This window comes from Arachis duranensis, chromosome 4 (genome assembly GCF_000817695.3).
Source record: "Arachis duranensis cultivar V14167 chromosome 4, aradu.V14167.gnm2.J7QH, whole genome shotgun sequence".
Classification (NCBI taxonomy): domain Eukaryota; kingdom Viridiplantae; phylum Streptophyta; class Magnoliopsida; order Fabales; family Fabaceae; genus Arachis; species Arachis duranensis.
In genome coordinates, this window is record NC_029775.3 from 7,258,341 (window position 1) to 7,281,554 (window position 23,214).

Here is a 23,214-nt window from a genome sequence, read left to right on the forward strand (position 1 = left end):
TAAATTTTAATATTATATATATATAACACAATTTTTTATCATTGTGTTTATATTTAATATTATAGTTTTATTTCACACAAACAAATATTATTTAAATTTTAATATTATATACATAATATATATTTAATATTACTTTTTTTAGATTCTAATATATCTTTGTTTTTTCTTAATTTAGTACATGAATTTTTAACTTATTTTTTATGTATTATTTATTTTAATTCTAAAGTTCAGTAATTTTTTTTGTTGTACAGATATATTGTTTTTAATATTTATATATTATTTTTTTGTTTTGGACTTCAATCCAATATCTGAAATTTATAAAAAAAATCTAAAATTTATAAAAAAAATGGTTAACCTGATTAACAAGTTACTCTTTTAAATTTAGACCATTCAAATAAAATATAATAAATAAAAAATTTAGATTTAATGAATTAATAAGATGTGCAGCACTCCATACTTAGCGTTTAAGAATGAAGCATCATGTTTGGCACTTGTGTATTAATTTATTTAACAAAATATTTGTGAAGTAACATACATAGGCCGATATGGATGGGTCAACAAAGAGTGATCATAATAATAATTTAAATACCTCGTTAATTGTCCGTATTTTACAAATAAGATTCTCTAAGAATTGGGTTATTGACTTTCTTATTATATAGCATTGTATGCGGATCTCATCCACCAATGCAGCTTTATATTTATAGATTTATCATCATGTTTTGTTGGATTTTCACATCAGCCCCTAATTAAATAACCAGTCTATATCTGTCAATGAGTTCCACGAGAAATTTGACGAGTTTATCATAAATTGAAATTTGTATCTTTTGCACATTAACCCAACTATTTCTCACAAATTAAAGGAAAAAAGTATTATTTTAATTTTGTCAAAACAAGAGAGTCAAATACGTCATGGTATTCTAATTTTAAAAGCTTAAATGTGATATTTCATCAATTTGATTTTGTGGGAAATAAACCTAAATAGTATCATTTTAATACATCATTAAATTTCAATCATATGAAGCCATAGTAACCAAAAAGAACTAAGCCATCTAGATTCTTCAGAGGTTTATGATAAAATGGAAATCTTGTACACAAATGGCAGCACAAACTATGAAGCACAACAACAAATAAGGATTTGAATTGTACAGCTTACAACTCAAAGCCAACGACTTGAATCAATGAAGCCCTTCCACTAGTGATTAAGACTAAAAAGACACCGAAATCCAAGCCAGCAAACCTTAATCAAATCAGCTTGTTTAACAAGGATATAATCTCACCAATTCATACTTTGAACCAAATCTATTGCAATTAACTCCTTCCACTTTTTGACATCATTAGCTACAAAAGAATGAAACAAACTTAAAGCCTACAGTTGTAATCCATCCTTTATGAGTTAAAAACTTATTGAAGGTGAATCTGTTCTCCCATGACATGCACTGATCCTCTTCATACACACCCCCACCATCTTTTCCATTATAAATTAGGCCACTAATTGAAAGCCTTCAACACATCATGACTTGCACTCGAACTCAATTGGGGATTTACGCAGCAAAATCAACTGCCTAATTTCATCATAGTGTAAGCTAATAAAGCAACCAACAAATTATCAATTGCAGGCTTGAAAGTAATTCAATTTGTTATGAAACTGGAACTACCGAAACTTTCTGCAAACGTTTACAAATCTCAGATGGAAATCCACAAAACAAATGTCCAGCTTCTGGTTGCAGCTCTGATAAGAGTCTCAGTCCCATGTGCCACTGTGCCTTGTGCTATTACTACTTGCAGGTGTTTATGCTTTCCGCCAGAAGCTAAGAGCAGAAAGAGCGATTTCTCGAAACAATCCCTTTGGTAGTTTTTAATGATGAATGTCTTTTTGTGTCTTCTTATTAGTGTCTTAACAATCAAACAGACTACATGTATTCATGAGCATTTATGTTAACAGCACTAATAATATTTCAAGAAAAATTTAGATTGCGTTGATTTAGATGCTATGGATTTGATTTGTAAATAATTGTAACTGATACTGTATTAATTTAAATTTATTTCTTAATTTAATCAGATTTAAATTATTGTGATTTGGATTAGATTGATTTATTCAATTTTAGAAGAAAAAAAAACCACCATTTAAAACTTTTGAATTAAAAAAAAATATAATAATAAGGTGGTTAAAGTTATCATACCAATGTGATTTTAAATTTAGAGTATCTCAAATTGAACAATATTTCAGGAGAAATTTATCATAATTTACTAGGCTTTATTCATAAAAATCTTAATCAGCTAACCATGAAAACAATAAAATATCGTGCTTGGATACAAATTTCAGTAAAATATCATGCTTGAATAATTGAATGTATATTCAAGAGCAATTGGCCTGATATCTATGTTGGAGAGACTATGCCAAGAAGTTGTTTTCAGAAAATTATTGTAAATAAAAGTATAAATAATTAATAATAAAAATAGTATTATATTATATAATATAAAGTAAATGAGTCGGTTTGAAATTAAATATAAAAGCTAATCTAATCTAATTCATTATTCACGCCATTTGTTACCAATATGATAAGATCAATCCAATTTAAACTTTTGCAAATATACAAGTTACCTATTATGAAAGTACACGTATTAAGATATTATTAATTTAAAAAATATTTAAAATATTTAGACTAATTTAATCTTGAGAGTTTTCTTATCTCTCATCCGAGATTAAATGCTTAAAACACATTAGGTTAATATATAGTTCATGATCATTGATCAAGGATATAAACTATAAATAAATAAATAAATTAAAACATATCTTTATATTAAAAAAGTTCTTCCTAGAGTATTTTTCTGTAATTTTTCTTTTGGCGTTTGCCCAGTTGTTTAAACTTTAAACCAAAAAAATTGAAGAAATAAAATAAAAATATTGTTAAAAAAAAGTTAAATTTGAGCCCAAATATTATAATAAAAAAATAAAAAATAATACCTCGTACAAAAATAAATAAACTGGAAATTAGAGCAATTGTCTTTTGATAGCAAATTAAATTTAAGAAGTGAGTATTTAAAATAATAAAAAAATTCAGACAAAAAAAATTAAATTTAACTTCCACAAATATCGAATTATATAATTTAAACTTTAAATTATTTAAAATAAACATATCTTTAGATTTAAAAATATCTATTCACTTAAAAGTAGTTATAGTTAACAGTACAACTAACACTATAAATAGTAAATACCGATGATATAAATCATATAGTAAACATCAATAGAAATTATTCATAGTATCTTTTTTTCTATTTTTGTTCCACAATAGGATAATAAACATCTCATGTCATTTTGGGATTCACCAAGGATCGAACTTTTAACTTTTTGAAACTAGAGCTCTGATACTATGTCATAAAACTACTCATCTCAAAAGCTTAAGTTGATAGAAAAAAGTAACACTAATATTGATATCTCTAATACTGAATCGAATATCCCTAAATTTCTATTGTACACATTATACAAATATTCTATTGGCTCCCTATACTTTCTCTTTATTTATTTTGTTTGATATTATTGTCGTATATTATATTGTATGCATTTTTAAATTTCATAATGATAATCAATTATTGTTTTTGCAACCTTTTTGCAGGACTTGAATAACACGATACTCTCAAATGCAATCAAAAGTAAGCCATATATTCTCTAAAGTCAAACTATTATAATTAATATATACTATTATGTGAAAAATAATATAATAGCAAACATTGGACGATCATTATTAAACAATAAGACTTGAAATAATATTAATAATAATTAATTTTTGTTATATTAGACCAATTTGATTGGACTTAATAAAAAAATTGAATGTTTAGTATTATTCTAATTAATCCAACCATTTGTTCTTAAGTGAACGACTCACGATAAAAAAATTAATTATAACATTCTACCATACTGAGCTTTACGCTTAAGTCGTAAAACAGAGATGGTGTGGTTACGACCTCTAAAATAAGATGTGTACATAATATTAGAAAGATTATAATATACTAGGAGCCTTGAAGAATAAAGGAAATAAAAATCGCAAAATAAAAGCGCAATGCTCAAGAAACGAGTAACTTGCGTGCTAAGAAAGCTATAGCTGTTAAGTGTAAAATAACTTAAAATAGGAATAGAGAGTCAAAAATACAAAGTAACAAAGAGGATAAAAAAGAATGAGTTATGCAGAGAGAAGACTAAGTGTGTGTGTGTATATATATATATATATATATATAACAAAATAATCCAGTAACCACTTCACTTCAGGAGCCCAAACACCTAACGAGATGCTTCTTGGCCTGCATTTGAAAAACAACAACATAGTATGGAATGAGAACCGAAGGTTTTCAGTATGGTAAAGGTGCTACACACATAAGATATAAGGTCTTGAGAATGCTAGAGGCAATCTTAGAATGCCGACACTCAGATTATAGAGCTTAAAGTATTAAACAGAAGGCATAAAAGGTGGTTTTCTAAAAGTATCTAAACCTAACTTAACTTAACCTTAAATCTAAGTCCCATGTTGTCATTCCTCCATACCTCCAACTTCGTAAGCATTTCACAGACAAATAAACAGATAAAGACAAGCACAAGAAGGTTACAAGTACAGCAGGTAACAATTATACATTTAGCATGACAAATACACTTAGGCACACCCAATTAATGCACAAAAAAGTAATTCAAGTAATATGCAGATGATGCATGTCTTTCCTATGGCTGATGAGGCTCATCTATCGGTTATCCAGCCAACCCGACAAGTCCGAAAACCTTAGACTGTCCCTCGACGTGCATCCCCAAGAGTCTATGCATAACTTTTTCTCAAATAATCAATATTGCTCAATGGGGGTTAACATTTCTGGAAATTTATACGTGTCCGATCACCCTTACGTCATAGGCTCAACAGAGTATCGAGTTTTCAACCTGGTACACGTGGTGGCAAGCCACGACACTTTATCCAGGGAAACTCGTATCTCAGATCATTTAATCATTCAAGCCAAGTTTCATACATAATCATTCATTTAATTATCAAGTCAAGTATCATGCATGATCATCCATAGCATTTCATAATAAATTCATCACTTTTCATTTTTACTTCACCTCCAAGTCATTCCCATTTCCTAACTTCATCTGATTCTCAGGTGTAATACTACTATTCATGACTAAAGGAATAAAAATAGAGGTTTAGAAGTTTGAAATATAGTTTAAAACGTTAAAAATCAAGTTTGCTGAAATAGGGTCCACGCATGCGAGTGGGAATGTAAAACTGCAGCTCGCGCGCATCCCTTTGTCATGCGTACGCATGGGAGAAAACTTCATTTCACGCGTGCACGTCGGTCACGCGTACGCGTGGACATGCTTGTTTTCTCCTCACGCACACGCATAGGACCAGTCGCGTATGCATCGCCAAAAATCCACTCCACGCGTACGCATGGGAGTCGCGTATGCGTGGGCATATGTTTTAAAAAAAATAAGGCAGATGCAGTAGCAATGTTGCAGTATCAAGGAAGCAAAGCTGCTAAAACAGAACAGTTTGCAGGTTCAACTTTTAAATTCCCATAACTTCTTCGATTTACAATATTTTTCACCCGTTCTTCGAGTGGCATAAACATCACAAACCCAATTTTCATTTTAAAACAAATTGGAAACAAATTGAGGGTCTGGAGGCCAAATTATGCCTCGCCGAAGTTCGGCCAAAAACCAACCTTTGCAAAAGTACCCAAACCTCAATTTTCAATAAAAAACTCCATACTTTTTACTACTAAACCTGCATTCTTCATTGTGATATTCCTCTTCCTCATCATTCAATAATCAGCACAATACCTATTCTCAAATTAACAATAATACACTTTCAATATTCAAATCCATCAATCAATGCCAACCAAAAAGCACCATACTTCTCCAAATCATCAATTATCCAAAAAGCACCAGTCAAACATATTCATTAACAAATTACTAAATATTCAATGTTCACCTGCATTCCAACTTATCCTATGGTCATCTAACCTAAGTGTTCACAGAACATTATATATTAAATGCAAGAAACCTAAACCATACCTTGGCCGATTCTTACGTAGCGACCAAAACAATTCACTCACAACAAGCACAGCTTCAAAGCCCAACAAAACACTAATACCCAGCCTCCAACAAAAATTCCAAAGTCCACATTTTCAAGCTCCAATTATTTATTCACAACCTAATACACATTCATAACACATATATATCCAATTTAATACTCAAAGCTCAAATTCAATAAAATTAAAATAGAATTATCATATCCTCACCTTACCCAAGCTTCACATATGCAAGAGTGAACATTTTTCTCAAGCTAATTGGATCCTAAAACATCAGAAATCAAAGAAATTCAATATTCCTACTTAATTCTTGAAAATTCGGGGGAAGAGGAGACCGAGAGTGATTAAACAAGTTACCAATGAAATTGTTTCGGTAGAAATGTAGAGCTCGACACGGTGAACGCGTGGCCGCAAATGGTGCGGCGATCGAAGCTCGGACGGAGAAGTTACGGGGGTTGGAAATCACCGTAAGGGTTTCAGTGTTTCTTCTCTTCCCTGGATGCTTTCACGCTGCATTCAGATGAAATGAGGAAGAGAAGGGCTTTTGGGCTCATTTAATATGTTGGTTCGGTTAGACCGACTGCCCGATTTGGGTCCGGTTCAACCGGTTCAGCCAGTTTGGTCTAATCTTGGACCATTTTTCTCAAAATTAGTGTCAAAATTCTCATTTCGATGAGCTCTATCCTAATTTGATATAATATTCACATTTCTAATCTTCTTTATTAAAAACTAATTATTTACTAATTTAACAGAGTTTACATCCTATCCACCTAACAAAGAATTTTGTCCTCAAAATTCAAATGTAGTTACCTGAAAAGAGATGCGGGTAGTCCTTTCGCATATCTCATTCGATTTCCCAAGTGTATTCCTCAATAGCATCTCTACTCCAAGCTACCTTTACCAATGATACTTCCTTCCCGCGTAATCGTTTAACGCTTGTGTCGTCAATTCTTACCGGAATTACTGGAAATGTTAGATCTTCTCTTACTTGGATTGGTTCCGGTTCCAGAACATGACTCGTGTCAGGAGTATACTTCCGAAGCTGTGATACATGGAACACGTCGTGCAAGTTCGAAAGATAAGGCAGTAAAGCAATTCTATAAGCTACTGGCCCAATTCTTTTCAGGATTTCAAATGGTCCAATATAACGGGGATTCAGTTTCTTGGTCTTTATAGCTCTTCCCACTCCGGTGGTTGGTGTAACTTTCAGAAAGACATGCTCCCTTTCTTCAAATTCCAAAGGCTTTCGCCCTTTGATCAGCATAGCTCTTCTAATGGCTTTGGGCTATAAGCATTCGGCTATGAATCTTCTTTATCTGTTCAGTAGTTTCAGCTATCATCTCAGGCCCTAATAAACTTCTTTCTCTAGTTTCATACCAACATAGCGGAGATTGACATTTTCTGCGATACAAAGCCTTATACGGAGCCATTCCGATGCTTGCATGGTAGCTATTATTATAAGCAAACTCTATTAATGGCATATACCGATCCCAGCTCGTCAACTGGTCCAAAACACAAGCTCTTAGCATATCCTCCAAGGTCTGAATGGTTCTCTCTGACTGACCATCTATTTGAGGGTGATATGCAGTACTCAAACTTAACTGAGTCCCAAATGCACGCTGAAAAGCTCCCCAGAACCTTGATGTTAAACGAGGATCTCTGTCAGATATAATGGTAGAAGGCACGCCATGCAACCTGATAATCTCTTTAATATACATTCGAGCCAATTCTTCTATTGTGCAACTTATTCGAATGGGGGGAAAGTGAGCTGATTTTGTTAGTCGATCCACAACCACCTAAATAGCGTCACAACCAGATTGGGTTCTAGGCAAACCTATCATAAAATCCATTGCGATACTCTCCCATTTCTATTGTGGAATCTTTAAAGGCTGAAGGGTTCCTGATGGTCTCTGATGCTGAATCTTAACCTTCTGATACGTTAAACATTTAGATACATACAATGCGACATCATGTTTCATCCCTGGCCACTAGAACATCGCTTTCATATTTTGATACATTTTAGTGCTTCCTGGATGAATTGAAAACCCGCTCTTATTAGCTTCCTTTAGGATACTTTGTCGCAGGTCTCCGACATCTGGCACAACGATTCGGTTCTTGAACCTCCACAAACCATCCTGACCTTCTGATACTCTCCACTTTTTTCCCTGTTCAACTACTGGTAATACCTTACGTAATGCTTCATTATCTCGATGAGCCTTCAGAAGTTCTGATTTAAAATCACTTGAGATTTGCAATTGACTCAAATACAGAATTCCAGACTCTTCTTTAACTCCCAAATTCAGACCTTGAAATGCCTTTAATAACTCTTCTTCTCGCAACATCATCCAAGCTGCATATAAAGACTTCTGACTCAAAGTGTCCGCCATAATGTTTGCTTTTCTTGGATGGTAATTCAATTCGAAATCATAGTCTTTCAGAAGCTCCATCCACCTCCTCTGACGCATATTCAACTCTTTCTGCTCAAAGAGATACTTCAAACTCTTATGGTCTGAGAAAACGTGGAACTTAACGCCATAGAGATAATGCCTCTAGATTTTCAGAGCATACAAAATAGCAGTAAGTTCCAAATCGTGAGTCAGATAGTTCATCTCATGCGGCCTTAATTGCCGAGAGGCATATGCTACAACATTCCGGTGCTACATCAGAACGCACCCCCAAACTCTTTAATGATGCATCACAGTACATTTCAAACGGTTCACTTGGTTCAGGCAATACCAACACGAGTGCAGTAGTCAACCTTTGTTTCAATGTTTGAAAACTCTCTTCGCACTCCGGAGTCCAGATAAAAGGCGTATCCTTTCTAGTCAGCTTAGTTAAAGGTAGGCAAGCTGTGAAAATCTCTTAATGAATCCTTGATAATACCCTGCCAAACTTAGGAAACTCCTGATCTCTATCACTGAAGTTGGTCGCTCCTAGTTCATTACTGCTTCCACCTTAGCAGGATGCATAGTTATTCCTTGCTTACTCACCACGTGATCGAGAAACTTCACCTCACTCTTCCAGAACTCGCATTTAGATAATTTAACATATAACTTCCTGTCTCTCAGAATTTGCAGCACAGGTCGCAAGTGATCAGCATGCTCCTCTTCAGTCTTAGAGTAAACAAGAATATCATCAATGAAGACAATAACAAACTTGTCCAGGTACGGCCGGAAAATTCTGTTCATATAATCCATGAATACTGCCAGAGCATTAGTTAACCCGAAAGACATCACCATATACTCATAATGACCATAACGTGTCCTGAAAGCAGTTTTTGGAATATCTTCATCTCTAACCCTTATCTGATGATACACAGATTGCAAATCAATCTTAAAAAACACAACGGCACCCTGTAACTGATCCATTAGATCCTCGATTCTAGGCAACAGATATTGATTCTTCACAGTGATCTTATTCAATTGCCGATAATCAATACACAAATGCATGCTTCCGTCCTTCTTCTTTACCAGTAACACTAGCGCTCCCCATGGAGAAATACTTGGTCAAATGAAGTGCTTACCCAACAGATCTTCTAGCTGAGCTTTTAGTACAGCCATTTCTAAAGGTGACATCCTGTAAGGAGTAATCGAAGTTGGACCAGCTCCAGGCACCAACTCAATTGCAAATTCAACTTCTCGGTTAGGTGAAAATTCATTAATATCATCCGAAAACACGTCCAGAAATTCACATACAACTGGATTCTATTCTAAACTCTTATCATCACCTGATACTCCCGCAGTTAATAACATAATACCCTGACATTCAGTTCCAGAACAGTTTACTATCATAGAGTTCAAATAGTAACTATTCACCATAACAGGCGCTTCTGACCCATCCGACATAAACCGTACTGATTTCTCAGAACAATCAAGCAAAACATGATTCTTGGATAGCCAATCCATTCCCAAAATGAGATCAAGACCAGTCATCGACAAACAAATCAAATCATGCACAAATTCACGCTGTTGTACACAAAATGGACCTTGTGGGCATCCTATCCTAGTCACTATAGCTTCATGAGTAGCATTATGCACTTTTAAATCATAACCTAAAACCACTTTTCTCAATCCTAATTCATTAGCCTTTTCAAATGCAACAAATGAATGAGTTGCTCCTGAATCAAATAAAGCATTTAAGATTTTACCAGCCATTTCACAGTTATCTCTAATCAGTGTCTCAGATCCCTCAGCATCTGTTGCAGAAGTGGTATACACTCTCCCTGGCTACTGTACTCTACCAATCTCATACTTTTTCTTCTTTGGACAATTATTGGCCATATGTCTGGGCTGTCAACAGAAATAGCATACCCCAAGTCCTAACCTGAATGGAACTCCAGGAAGATACTTCCTGCACTCCTGACAGTTCAAATCCTGCTGGGGCTACTTTCAAACCTTCTTCCCTGATTAACATTAGTATTCGGCCTTCTGTAATTACCCTGGCCTTGAGACTGCTGCGGAACAAAGCCTCCACGCTTAAAATTCCTACCTCTCGGAGCAAAGTTTCTCCCTGAAGGCCTCTGGAAAAGCACCCTCCAACTTTCTTTCTCTGCTGCCGCCTTTCTCACACATTCCTTAGCTACCCTACTCTTATTTACCAATTCAGAAAACACCATGATCTCCATTGGGGCAACAAAGCTCAGAATATCGCTCCGAAGACCTCCCCATATTAAATACACTTCCATTCAGCAAAATCTTCAGGTGCACCTTGACAAATACGAGAAAAGTGACATAACTCCTCAAACTTGCTAGTATACTCAGTAACAGTCATCTGTCCCTGCTTTAACTGCATTAATTCAAGTTTCTTGACATTTCTGGCTGAATTAGGAAAGTATTTCTTATAGAATTCTATCCGAAAACCTCCCAAGGAATCGCAACGCCATCCGACTGCAGGATACATCGTGTTCCCTGCCACCAATAATGAGCCTCACCTTGCAGCTGATAAGTTCCAAATTCAACCCATTGCTCTTCAGGAACCTGTTGAGCTTGCAATGCCAGTTCCATAGCCTGAATCCAATTATCTGCATCAGTGGGATTTGAGGTTCCCCTGAAGGTCGGAGGGTGGACTTTCAGAAATGTAGCAAGTGTCATAGGACCGTCCTCATCATTATTGTTCCCATGATTATCCTGGTTTATCTGATTATCCAGTGCCTCAGCTGTCGCCTGCATAGGTGCAGCCATATCTCTCAGGGCAGCCATAAAGTCTACTGGATCAGTCCCTACCGAGCCAGGAGTAATAGTGCCTATCCTACCTCTACCTCGCCTGTGTATGTTTTAAAAAAAAATAAGGCGGATGCAATAGCAATGTTGTAGTATCAGGGAAGCAAAGCTGCTAAAATAGAACAGTTTGCATGTTCAACTTTCAAATTCCTATAACTTCTTCGATTTACAATATTTTTCACCCGTTCTTCGAGTGGCATAAATATCACGAACCCAATTTTCATTTTAAAACAAATTGGAAACAAATTGAGGGTTCGGAAGCCATGTTATGCCTCGCCGAAGTTCGTCCGAAAACCAACCTTTGCAAAAGTACCCAAACCTCAATTTTCAATCAAAAACTCCATTCCTTTTACTACTAAACCTGCATTCTTCATTGTAATATTCCCCTTCCTCATCATTCAATAATTAGAACAATACCTATTCTCAAATTAACAATAATACACTTTCAATATTCAAATCCATCAATCAATGCCAACCAAAAATCATAGTTGATCATCACAAACATACCATAAGTCCATACTTCTCCAGATCATCAATTATCCAAAAAGCACCAGTCAAACATATTCATTAACAAATTACTAAACATTCAATGTTCACCTGCATTCCAACTTATCCTACGGTCATCTAGCCAAAGTTTTCACAGAACATTATATATTAAATGCAATAAACCTAAACCATACCTTGGCCGATTCTCACGTAGTAACCAAAACAATTCACTCACAACAAACACAGCTCCAAAGCCCAACAAAACACTAATGCCCAGCCTCCAATAAAAATTCCAACGTCCAGAATTTCAAACTCCAATTATTTATTCACAACCTAATAAACATTCATAACACATATATATCCAATTTAATACTCAACGCTCAAATTCAAAGAAATTAAAATAGAATTATCGTATCCTCACCTTACCCAAGCTTCACATAAGTAAGAGTGAATATTTTTCTCAAGCTAATTGGATCCTAAAACATCAAAAATCAAAGAAATTCAACATTTCTACTCAATTCTCGAAAATTTAGGGGAAGAGGAGATTGAGGATGATTAAACAAGTTACCAATGAAATTATTCTGGTAGAAATGTAGAGCTCGACGCGGTGGACACATGACCGCAAGCGGTACGGCGATCGGAGCTCGGACGGAAAAGTTATCGGGGTCGGAAATCATCGTAAGGGTTTCGGTGTTTCTTCTCTTCCCTGGATGCTTTCACGCTGCATTCAAATGAAATGAGAAAGAGAAGGGCTTTTGGGCTCATTTAATATGTTGGTCTGGTTGGACCGATGGTTCGGTTTGGGTCCGGTTCAACTAATTCGGCCCGTTCGGTCTAATCTTGGACCGTTTTTTCGAAATTAGTATCAAAATTCTCGTTTCGATGAGCTCTATCTTAATTTGATATAATATTCACATTTCTAGTCTTCTTTATTAAAAAACTAATTTATTGACTAATTATTTACAAATTTAATGGGGTTTATATTAATCATTGTATTTTTTATGTTAGATATATAAAAAAAATAATGGAGTATTCCACATTATTATCTCGGAAGCTCGTTTACTTATGTTTTCTCATATGAACATATTGTCTCCGTCGATGGGAGATCCTATTTCCGTACCAACTCAAGATATACTTATTGGGCTTTATATATTAACGAGCGGGAATCGTTGAGGTATTAGTGCAAACAGGTATAGTCCGTGTAATCGCAGAAATTCAAAAACTAAAAGAATTTACAATAATAGCAATAGATATACGAAAAAAAAAAATTCAAATATTTAATCTAATTTAATTGTTTTTAAAATTATTGCAGCATTCAATCTTCTGAGGATTAGATTAGGAGGTTCACTAGAATATCAAATTATTTACCAATTTGAAAAGCAAAAGCACTGCCCAACTATGAAAAAGAAAGATAACGGCTTGTTTGGATTCAGTGTTGGATGCCTCCCCAGAAAGAGATGGGATGAAATGAATCACTTTTTCAACAAAATTGGGTAATTATTTAATTAATATATATTATTTTAATTTCTCAATATTATTATAATTACTTCACAAATAATCAATCTAATCTTATCTTATTTACTTTAAACTTTGCAGTGTCAAATTAAACAATACCATAAACCTCATGAAGTACACTATCTCAAAAGAATACAATATAGATTCATATGAATTAGGTATCAAATTAAATTAAAACTCTTTTAATTTTTATAATTAACTAATTTAATCTTTACCCATAATTTTTTATAAATTTAACATTTTGTGCTAATTAATGAAATAGGAAACGAGCTATGCTCTGAAGGAGTATCAGCAAGAATAGATAGTTTTCAATATGCAAAAGATATCACAAAACTAAGGCATATAGTTGACTCATTATATCACAACACAAGAATTTAACGTGAAAACTCCAATTACCGGAGAAAAAACCACGACCGTTGTCAAATGACAACCAGAGAATATCATTATGTGAAAATTGTTACAACACATAGACTTCTTTCTCTCTAACACCGGCACCCCAGTACACCCACACTCTCTCAAAGCAAATATCTACAACTCACAACACTCTCTAATCAAAGAGTACAATGGAAAAGAAAAAATCAGATACAAGCTTAAAGTATTTCTGACTGGTGCAAAAACAAATGAAGAACTTAGTCTCATATTTATAGCCTAGGCCACTTACTCCATTTGCTATCCTAAGCATTGTGGGACTAATTCAACCAAATCTTAACAAACATTAACCTTCAACCACAAAGTTTATTATAGACAAGTTTTGATTGGAGGAAACTATACTTTGCTAAATACAACATCATTAATTCCTAATCCAGATTATTATGGGTATGACACAAATTTATTCATATTCATATAAGTAGTTATATTAAATATCATTTTTTAATGAATAACAATTTTATTTTCTTTAAACATAACATTTTTTTGGCATCGACTTATGGGAACCAATGTGCTTTTTATTTCTCATGATAGTTCACCATATCTACGTATATATGTTCATTGTTCTAAAGAAAGGGTAAGCTAGTAATTTGATTTATACATTTTAAAAGTTTTTTATTTTCAATTTTAAGATAACTTTTCAAAAGTTATAACATATTGGATCTAATTATTGTCTCAGAGCGGAATCACATTACTACTAATAAATATGAAGAATTCGACATCTTTCGATGTGTCCCTTGTGAATGACATGAATCTTTATCAGGAGGAGTTGGCATCAGAAGGACTAAACAAAGTGAATTTGATGGATTTATTGAAAAAAAAAAGAGTACCACTTGACACCTAAAGATGGAAACATTCAAAGTGATGTTGTGCTTTTGAATGGAACTCCATTGGAACTTAGAAATTCCAGAGTTTAAACCAAAGATTGTTGATGCTTCTTCTTCTTCTCTAATCAAAGTTGCACCTCATTCAATAGTATTTTTGCAAATCAATAATTTCAATGTACCTACATGTGCACGTCCTACAAAATAGATTACTAGGGTTCGTTATTGTTTCTTTTTTATTTTTCTTATAGAACTTAGACCGAGTTATTAAGACTTATAGAGTATATGCATATATATGTACTTTGCTGGGAATAGTTTATGATTAATTTTTTTATAATTTCTTTTATTTTCAATTAGTTATATACTTTTAGAAGATTCAAATTCCTTTTTTTTATTGATGACTTCAAGGATACGCATATTATATTATTATTTACATCATTAAAAACTAACTGATTAATTGTCATTATATATTAATATATAAAGAATTTAAATTCACAATTGAATAAAATTTGAAATATTCATCATAATTTTTTAATATTGCTTTATAATAAAAATCTGGTATATTATAATACTTGTGCTGAATTGTCAGCAAATTTCATTCTTAATAATGTTAACTAAGTTATTAGTAACAGGAATTATCTTTCTTAGCTATTTTAAGTTTTTAATTTTTTTATTATAATTAAATATTTTTTTCCTCCGCAAAAAAAAAAGAGAAAAAAAAAGATTTAAAAAAATTTAATAAAAAAAAATCTCAATCAGCTAAACACGAGAATTTAATGCTTAGATGCAAATTTTAATAAAAGTTTACTTCATTTTTAAGCCACTGAATAATTATACTATAGCAATTTGTTGATTTTCTCGTTGAATTAGTATAAAATTACTCTTTTCAAGAAATAAGTATTAGTTCCATATATATGGTTGAGCTATTCACTTGTTGGACCTAAAGATCCGTGTTTCAAACTATGTACAATAGTATTAAATATAATTAAAAAATGGGTTAAACTACACAACAAAATTAATAATTTTTTTTATAAAAAATCTAAGATTTAAATTTTAATATAATTAGTTATTTACTATAGTTATAGTAATTTGACCTGTTGCCAAAAATCATAAACTTGTGTTTACCAAAAAAGAGAAACTGTGCATATTAAGAGAAGAAATTAAGAGTCTTTGGACTATAAGAAAGATATTAACATAAACTTTTACTAATTCACAAGATAATTGTCACAGAAATCTTTGTCTACTAATTTATCTTAAGCATTATATTCTCATGCATACCTTAAATCATTGGTTTTTCAAACAATGCTGAAATGTACCATTCATTCTTCTGAATCCCATCATGATCAATCTTCCTACCAGCGTGCCATCTAAGTCTGTTGAACCCAACTCTATCAAACATCGGCAAATAAGTTTCATTAACCTGTGATCCAAAGCAGAAGAAATGTTCAAGTCAGAAAATTTCTCCAGGCCTCAACACCCTGTACACATCATATAGCAAAAACTCAAGCATAGTCTCTGGCAACCAATTCCCTATGAATTCCATGAAATGAACAATATCAAGTGTGTTCTCAAAGAATGGAAGCCTCTGAGATATGCTGAGATGAATTGGAATCAATCCCCTTGATGCAATGAAGCGGCTGAATGGACCGTCCAAATCCGGTGTGCTTGTGAGGATTGTCACATTCCTTTCTTTCATCCTTGCAGTAAATGTCCCTGTTCCACCACCAATGTCAAGTCCGATACTGATCGTGCTGCCGGATTTTTTCGTCCCAAGAACTCGGTCTATCCCAAAATCAAGTCCACCATCATCAAAGATCCACCTACCATTTTCCCTTCCTTGCAGATCAAAGCAATCTTTACAGTATCCTTTATTGTTCTTCCTCTCAATGAGGCACTTGTGGCTCTTACAAGTATAAGGATCCCAAACAATGTTGCTATCTGGTGGAATTTTTCAATGGGTATCTTGCAAACCTTGATTTGGCTCAACAAAACCTTTTGGAGACTTGGGATGGCACCTTCTTTTAGGGAGTGGCTCACACCCTTTTGACACAAGCATTTGTGCAAACACCTTATCTGCAAGGCATTCCCCTCCTATGTCATATGACATGTATTGGTTCAACTCATCTTGGAACCTCAAACACAATGCGCCAATCGGAGAATGAATCTCATCTGATCCTATCCATTGCGAGTATCCGAAAGGGAGCTTGTAAGAGGCAAGTGCAAGATTAAGCTCTTCATTCGAAGACCTTTCGCCATTGTTGTTTCTAGAATATTGCTTTTCTTGTTGGCGTGTTGTAAGATCAATGAGCAATGCTTGGACAAGAAGGTTAGTTGAGTTGAGCCTATGGTGAAGCTCAGACAAAAGTGAATGGCTAGCAGCAAGTTGAGATTTTGTGGTGTTGAGTTCTTGCAAGATTGAGTTAAAGTTATTATTATGATGAGGAGGAGGATGATACAAAGAGCTAAATGGGCCAGTAACAATGTATATGGTGACAAGGTTTGTGACTATTACTAGGCAAGGGGATTCAACTTGTGTTTTTGGGTGTGACTATGTCCATGTTGATCATCATAACCTTGAAGCTTTTTTGAATACTCTGCTTGCTCTTAAGCTTCAATTCCCATTTCTTTCTTCCCTCGAAAGGCTTAGAAACGATGGGGAAGAATTGCAAAGACAAAAATAAAATGATCAACATGGAACTAATGATGCTTCACAAATATATATTGGTTTTTCACCATATCCTCTAACTCGAAATTTCAATTTCATTTTGCTGGCCAATAAATTATTGTACATTAATAAGAATTAATTTAATTGTATTTTAAATTTTTAAAGCAAAATATTTGTGAAGTAATACATAGGCCGATATGGACGGGTCAATAAAGATTGATCGTAATAATAATTCAAGTACCTCGTTAGTTGTCCATGTTTTACAAATAAAATTCTCTAAGAATTGGGTTTTATTGACTTTCTTGTTATTTTAGCATTATATATGGATCTCATCTATCAATGCACCTTTCTTGTTGAATTTTCACATCAACTCCTGATTAAATAACAAGTCTATATCTATATTTGTTAACGGTAATTGAGTTCCACAAGAAATTTGACGAGTTTATCATAAACTGAAATTTGGATCTAATGCACATTAACCCAACTATTTCTCACAAACTTATTGAAGGTGAATCTGTTCTCCCATGACACGCACTGATCCTCTTTCCACCATTTAGCCAATTCAAGAACTGTAGTAGTGACAGTAATATCTTCAAACACACCCCCACCATCTTTTCCATTAAAAATTAGGCCACTAATTAAAAGCCTTCAACACATGTTCTGAAGCTTGTAAACTCAAATCAGAACTCCCAGGACAGTACTTTTTCATCCCTCCATCTTTTAACAATATCCTCACTTGACACCAAGATGATAGCATTACATCTAAAGCACCCGAATAAGCATCAATAATGGACAGAGCTTGGATAAAATCAACCAAGATACATGTTATATTACCAATCCCTTCTGTTCCCCATCAATAATGCAAGCTTGTTTTGATAATAAGTGTCAAAAAAGTAAATTAAGATTAATCTATTACGCAATGTTAGAATATATACAATCATTATTTCTTCCAAGTTTTAACTTCTGTCATAATAAATAAAGCAATGGCTATTACATCATCTTTAGGAAAATCTTAATTAAATGTAAATAGTAATACTAATTTTGTGAGGGTATTCTCTGCAAGAAACCTTTAGCTATGAGGCTCTCCACTGCTTCTCGCACAGCATCTTCAACTGGGGTGAACACAAAACCCAAATCTATTAGTCTCTTTGCTGCATCTTTATATGGTGTCAAGCCAGGTTGAGTTTCTTCAGGGAACCTGCATTTGGCCCTTTTTTTTCAGAGAACTAGAATTCTATGTATAATTTAGCAGACTACAAACACAAAAACAGAATTTTCATGAGCTCCTAGTGATCTCATTTGCATCGAAGATGAATAGGATGAAAACCAAAGTGAGATAATGTGACATAACAAGCTACCTGCCCCTCTAATTGTTGAAATCATAACATTGCTTTCATAGTCATAATTAATAAAGAAAAAGCATTTGAATGTGTCAATAATATCACCAGACACCTCACTATTCCTACACAATATATGCAAACATAAACCAAGCTTTTACCCTATATTCTACTTATAACAGGAAGATTGGAGTAAAAGGTTGGATCGAAGAGCCATACTTCAATATTTTAAAACTCAAGCACAAGGATTCAAGGAAAGATAACTGAAATACTTCCTTCAAGGGACATGAAACTGTGTACAAGGGAAGTGAAACTAACTACTGCAGGAATCCAAAAGGAAAAAACATGTGAGGGGAAAAAACACGGTGAATCACAATAGCAAAACAGAAAGGAGTTGCGCAGTTTAAAAAGCAGAATTAACAAAACAAGAAGCAAAAGGTTTTAAACTCTTTCTTAGTCCATATACCATGAACTGAGAAGCATAGCCCCACCATCTAATTCTACACTTCATATATTACTAGCAGTTAACTCCGCCTAGCTACATAGCCGGTCCCAAACTCGGATAAAAGAGGAGGGTTGTGTTAGGCCCTTGATAGCCAACATAAAAACTATCGAATTTTCATGACATGGACCAAATTCGTTAGCCATCGCCACCTAGTTGGATAAGGCTTTATTGTTGTTGTTTTTATTGTTGATACATAACTAGCAGTTCATAGACTAGTGCCACATTACTACATGGACATAGACATACTTCTATCAAACAGTTTAAGCGCCTTTGAGAGCCATAGTTCATGATATAGTATTAGATCATCTACCACTAAAAAGTCTAAACTTGGATGCATTTTATAAATAGTAATATGAACAAAAACGGCAGAACATAAGAGAATAATGAGAATTAAGAAACAAACCTGTAGATAGGAAAATCAGGGTACAACTCAGAGAGAATCTTTGCAAAGCTAGAGAACTGGTAGATACCATTGGTACACAAGTATCTAGCAGCAGCAGAAGGAGTCTCATAGATCAAAACCTGAGCCCTAGCAACGTCCCTCACGTGCACTGCACCCAACCAGTAATGCTCCTGCGTGTCCCTCGACCCCGTCATCAGCCTCTGCAGGACCGCCGAGCTTGCATTCAGCTCCTTCTGCAGCAGTTCCCCAAGACACGTCGACGGAAGCACTGCCACCACGTCAGCGCCGCCGTTCTTTTCCATGAACTCCCACGCCGCCTTCTCCGCCGCTGTCTTCGACACTGGGTACCACTTCCCCCTCTTCTTGCAGAATTCAACGTCCGTCCAGGAATCCTCGTCGAAAGGTTTGTTTGGAGGCCAATTAGGGTTCGGAACCATAGCGGATATTGAGGACGTGAGGACAACGCGCCGCGCGTTTGTTCGCTTCGCGGCCTCGAGGACGTTTAGGGTTCCTTGGACGGCAGGCCTGAGGAGGGAATTCTCCGGGTCTGCGGGGTCGTCGAGAGTGCAGGGGGAGGCGACGTGGAAGACGCCGGAGCAGCCGGAGATTGCGGCGGATATGGCAGCGGCGTCGAGGATGTCGGCGGGGAAGATTTTGATGCGGGAATTGGCGTCAGGGTGGAGGGTGAGGAGGTGGGAGTAATCGGAACCGGGGAAGACGGTGGCGTTGACGGTGTAGCGTGGGTGGTGGTGGAGGAGGGTGTGGACTAGCCAGGAACCGATGAAGCCGTTAGCACCGGTGACGCAGACGAGCTCGGAGTCAGTGGTGGTTTGGTGAGACGACATGTCGTTTTGGAAGTGGTTCTTGTTGAGTGGGTTTGGATGTCGTTTTGCAATTTGCAGTTTGAAGTGAAGAAGTGCTACTGAAGACTCAAGACTGAAGTGGGAACTGAGGTGGTTGGAACTTGGAAGTGTTGAAGTGAATGATGATCCGATGCCAACTAAGCTAGCGCGGGTTTTTCTAACTCTTATTAATTGTTTTTTAAATAATAGAATATTAGAGCCTAGAGAGTTAGAGGTAGCAGCTAAATATTGGTTCAATATTGAGTTTGATTCTAATCCATTTTAAGTGTTTGTTTGGGTGTCATTAAGAATTTGTTTGACTGAATTTTTTTAAAAAAAAAATTTTTGAGTTATCTTTTCTTAAAAAGTTTTATAGAAAAAGTTTAGATATCTCATAAAAAAGATCTTTTTATTTATTAATTAATANTTTAAAAAAGATATAAATTATAATTTTTCAAAAAATATATTTTTTATTTTTCTAGTACTTTTACTTTTATTACTAAAAATTTGTCAAATACATTAAAAAATAAAAAAATCTTTTTTTATCAAGATAATAGTGCCCAATGAAAAAGATATTTTTTTTACTTTTTAGCGTATTTGGCAAATTTTTAGTAGTAAAAATAAAAGTATTAGAAAAATAAAAACTACATCTTTTCTAAAAAGATGTAATTTACATCTTTTTTAAAAGATCCTTTTTTTTCTTAAAAAAGATATTTTTCAATGAGAAAATATCTTTTTTTATTTTAATGTATTTGACAAATTTCTAATAGTAAAAGTAAAAGTACTAGAAAAAAATATTTTTTTTGCAAAACTACAATTTACATCTCTTTTTAAAAGATCTTTTTAAAAAAAAGATATTGTTTATATAATAAATAAATAAATAAATAAATACTTTTATCTTATTTTACCCAAATATAATTGATAAATAAAAAATATGTTTTACATGAGATATCTAAACATAATTTTGAAAAAGATATTTTCAGAAAATTGCGTCCAAACAAGCCCTTAGAGTTTGAAAAGTTAAATAATGGTATTTTTGAGAAAAAAATGTTATTAAAGTTTCAGTATTCATCTTAAAAAATTTCAGTTCTTTGCATCTTTACTTTTTGAAGATACTAAAAAAATTAAAATTTTGTTTTTCAAGACTAAAATTTTAGTTTTATATCTCAGTTACAATTTATGATTTTGGAAACAAAAGCAGCCTATGTGTAGAGGAGAGATGGCACCTGTCCCCACAAAAATTTTGGAGAAAAAGTTAAACATCGTTAGAGTTAAGCTTCAATATAGTTCTTGAGATTTTTTGAGATTTTAATTGTACCAATTACATCTCTAAAATTAGTAAAAGTGCATCATGTTAGTCCCTGATCCATTTTTCGTTAACGGCATGCTGATGTGGCTTGATGACGTGGACCATTAGTGACACATGACATGCTGGCATGGCCAGGTGTGCCATGTGCCAAAATACTATTTGGCCATTTGTTAGCATATGCCACATGCTCAACATTATTGTCCACATGTTATCCACTATGTCACGTTGTTGATGTGTAAAACCCGGTTAATTAACGGCTAATTAACCCATAAATGAGAATTTATTCTAGAAAGCCTAAAATATGATTTTTATGGCTAAATGTGATAGAGGAGATTGAGACGAGAATTTCGGTACCAATTTTATAGAATTCAGACCAAGATTGAACCGAACGGGCCAAACCGGGCCAACCGGACCCAAAGTGGGCCCTTGGCCCAACATAACTAAACCAAAACCCTAGTTTTCAGCACTCTCTCTCCTCACACAACACTCAAACACGTTGGAAATGGAGGCCATGGAGGGAAGAACACTCTCTCAAGTTTTTTCTCTCACTTGATCTTCAAACCACCATAACTTTTGATCTAGAGTTCCGATTGCCGCACCGTTTGCGGCCACGCGTTCACCACGAAGAGCTCTATAAAACCCATACAATTAATCTTGAGGTAAGTCACGTTTTGCTCTTCGAATTTCCAACTTTGATTTCGAGTTTCATGAGCAAAAATATTGAGATTTTGGACTCTTTGATGTTATAGGACCCAACTCTCTTGAAGGAGAAGGTTAATCTTGTCTCCATGGACCTTGGTGTGGTAAGATTCTCAACCCTAGTGTAATTTTTTATTCTATGATGTTTGAGTATTGAGATGTTGTGTATGGGTGTGATGATTGTGGCTTAGGTTGTGTATGTGTGAATATTGGAGCTTGATTGGTGATATTCCGCCGCAAACGTGAAATTCGATGGTCGAAAACTACTTACGCTCAACGAGATTCTACCACGTTTCTAGGATTGAGGTGATAAGAGGATTTTACCTCTTATTAGCTGCTCTGGTGGAAAGGTGGAGACCAAAAACTCACACCTTTATATTGCCGGTGGGTGAGATTATTGTGACACTGGAAGATGTTGCTCATATATTTGGCCTACGCATTGACTGAGAGCCTGTGAGCGGCTGGACAGATAGTAGTAGCGACTTTCTATAGAGTCAGAGCATCGCGATATTTGGTCGCAAACCGATTATCAGTAATTCTTCGAAATCTTATATAAAGTTAGGTTAGGTTTGGTGTATCAGAGACGCAGAGCCATTGGACACTGAGGAGTCTATTAAGAGATACGTCAGATGCCAAATTTTCTATTTGTTGGGTTCGACCCTATTCACGGATAAGTCGACCGCATATGCCTATGCGAAGTATCTACCGTTGCTTCACGATTTCGAGCGGACCCATACTTATAGCTAGGGGTTAGCATGTCTCGCACTTCTTTACGGAGTACTATCCGTGCATCATGGTATGATAATAAGGAGATGGATGACCCTCTTAATCTGTTGTTTGTTTGGGCATGAGAGCAAATGTCGTGCATCACGGTATGCTCTTGGAGGTTTCCAGTTACCTCCGGAACGATTACTG

At 34.7% G+C, this 23,214-nt stretch overlaps 3 protein-coding genes and 1 pseudogene across 3 annotated transcripts; 1 reads left to right on the plus strand and 3 right to left on the minus strand.

Annotated features, from left to right (window-relative positions):
* Nucleotides 1-6,913: 6,913 nt before the first annotated feature.
* LOC107483007 (uncharacterized) lies at nucleotides 6,914-7,333 on the minus strand. Its single transcript, XM_016103606.1, has one exon. The coding sequence runs from the start codon at nucleotides 7,331-7,333 to the stop codon at nucleotides 6,914-6,916; it is 420 nt and encodes a 139-aa protein (XP_015959092.1).
* A 5,056-nt stretch (nucleotides 7,334-12,389) lies between these two features.
* On the plus strand, nucleotides 12,390-13,667 carry LOC110280403 (heparanase-like protein 2). The gene is made up of 4 exons (XM_021141417.2): nucleotides 12,390-12,402; nucleotides 13,087-13,267; nucleotides 13,371-13,447; nucleotides 13,552-13,667. The coding sequence occupies exons 1-4, from the start codon at nucleotides 12,390-12,392 to the stop codon at nucleotides 13,665-13,667; spliced, it is 387 nt and encodes a 128-aa protein (XP_020997076.2).
* A 2,104-nt stretch (nucleotides 13,668-15,771) lies between these two features.
* On the minus strand, nucleotides 15,772-18,058 carry LOC107483008 (probable methyltransferase At1g29790; annotated as a pseudogene).
* A 29-nt stretch (nucleotides 18,059-18,087) lies between these two features.
* LOC107483077 (cinnamoyl-CoA reductase 1) lies at nucleotides 18,088-20,458 on the minus strand. Its single transcript, XM_016103690.3, has 2 exons — nucleotides 19,450-20,458; nucleotides 18,088-18,402 (listed from the first exon to the last, which is right to left on the minus strand). The coding sequence occupies exons 1-2, from the start codon at nucleotides 20,292-20,294 to the stop codon at nucleotides 18,240-18,242; spliced, it is 1,008 nt and encodes a 335-aa protein (XP_015959176.1). The 5' UTR covers nucleotides 20,295-20,458; the 3' UTR covers nucleotides 18,088-18,239.
* Between the last annotated feature and the right edge of the window lie 2,756 nt (nucleotides 20,459-23,214).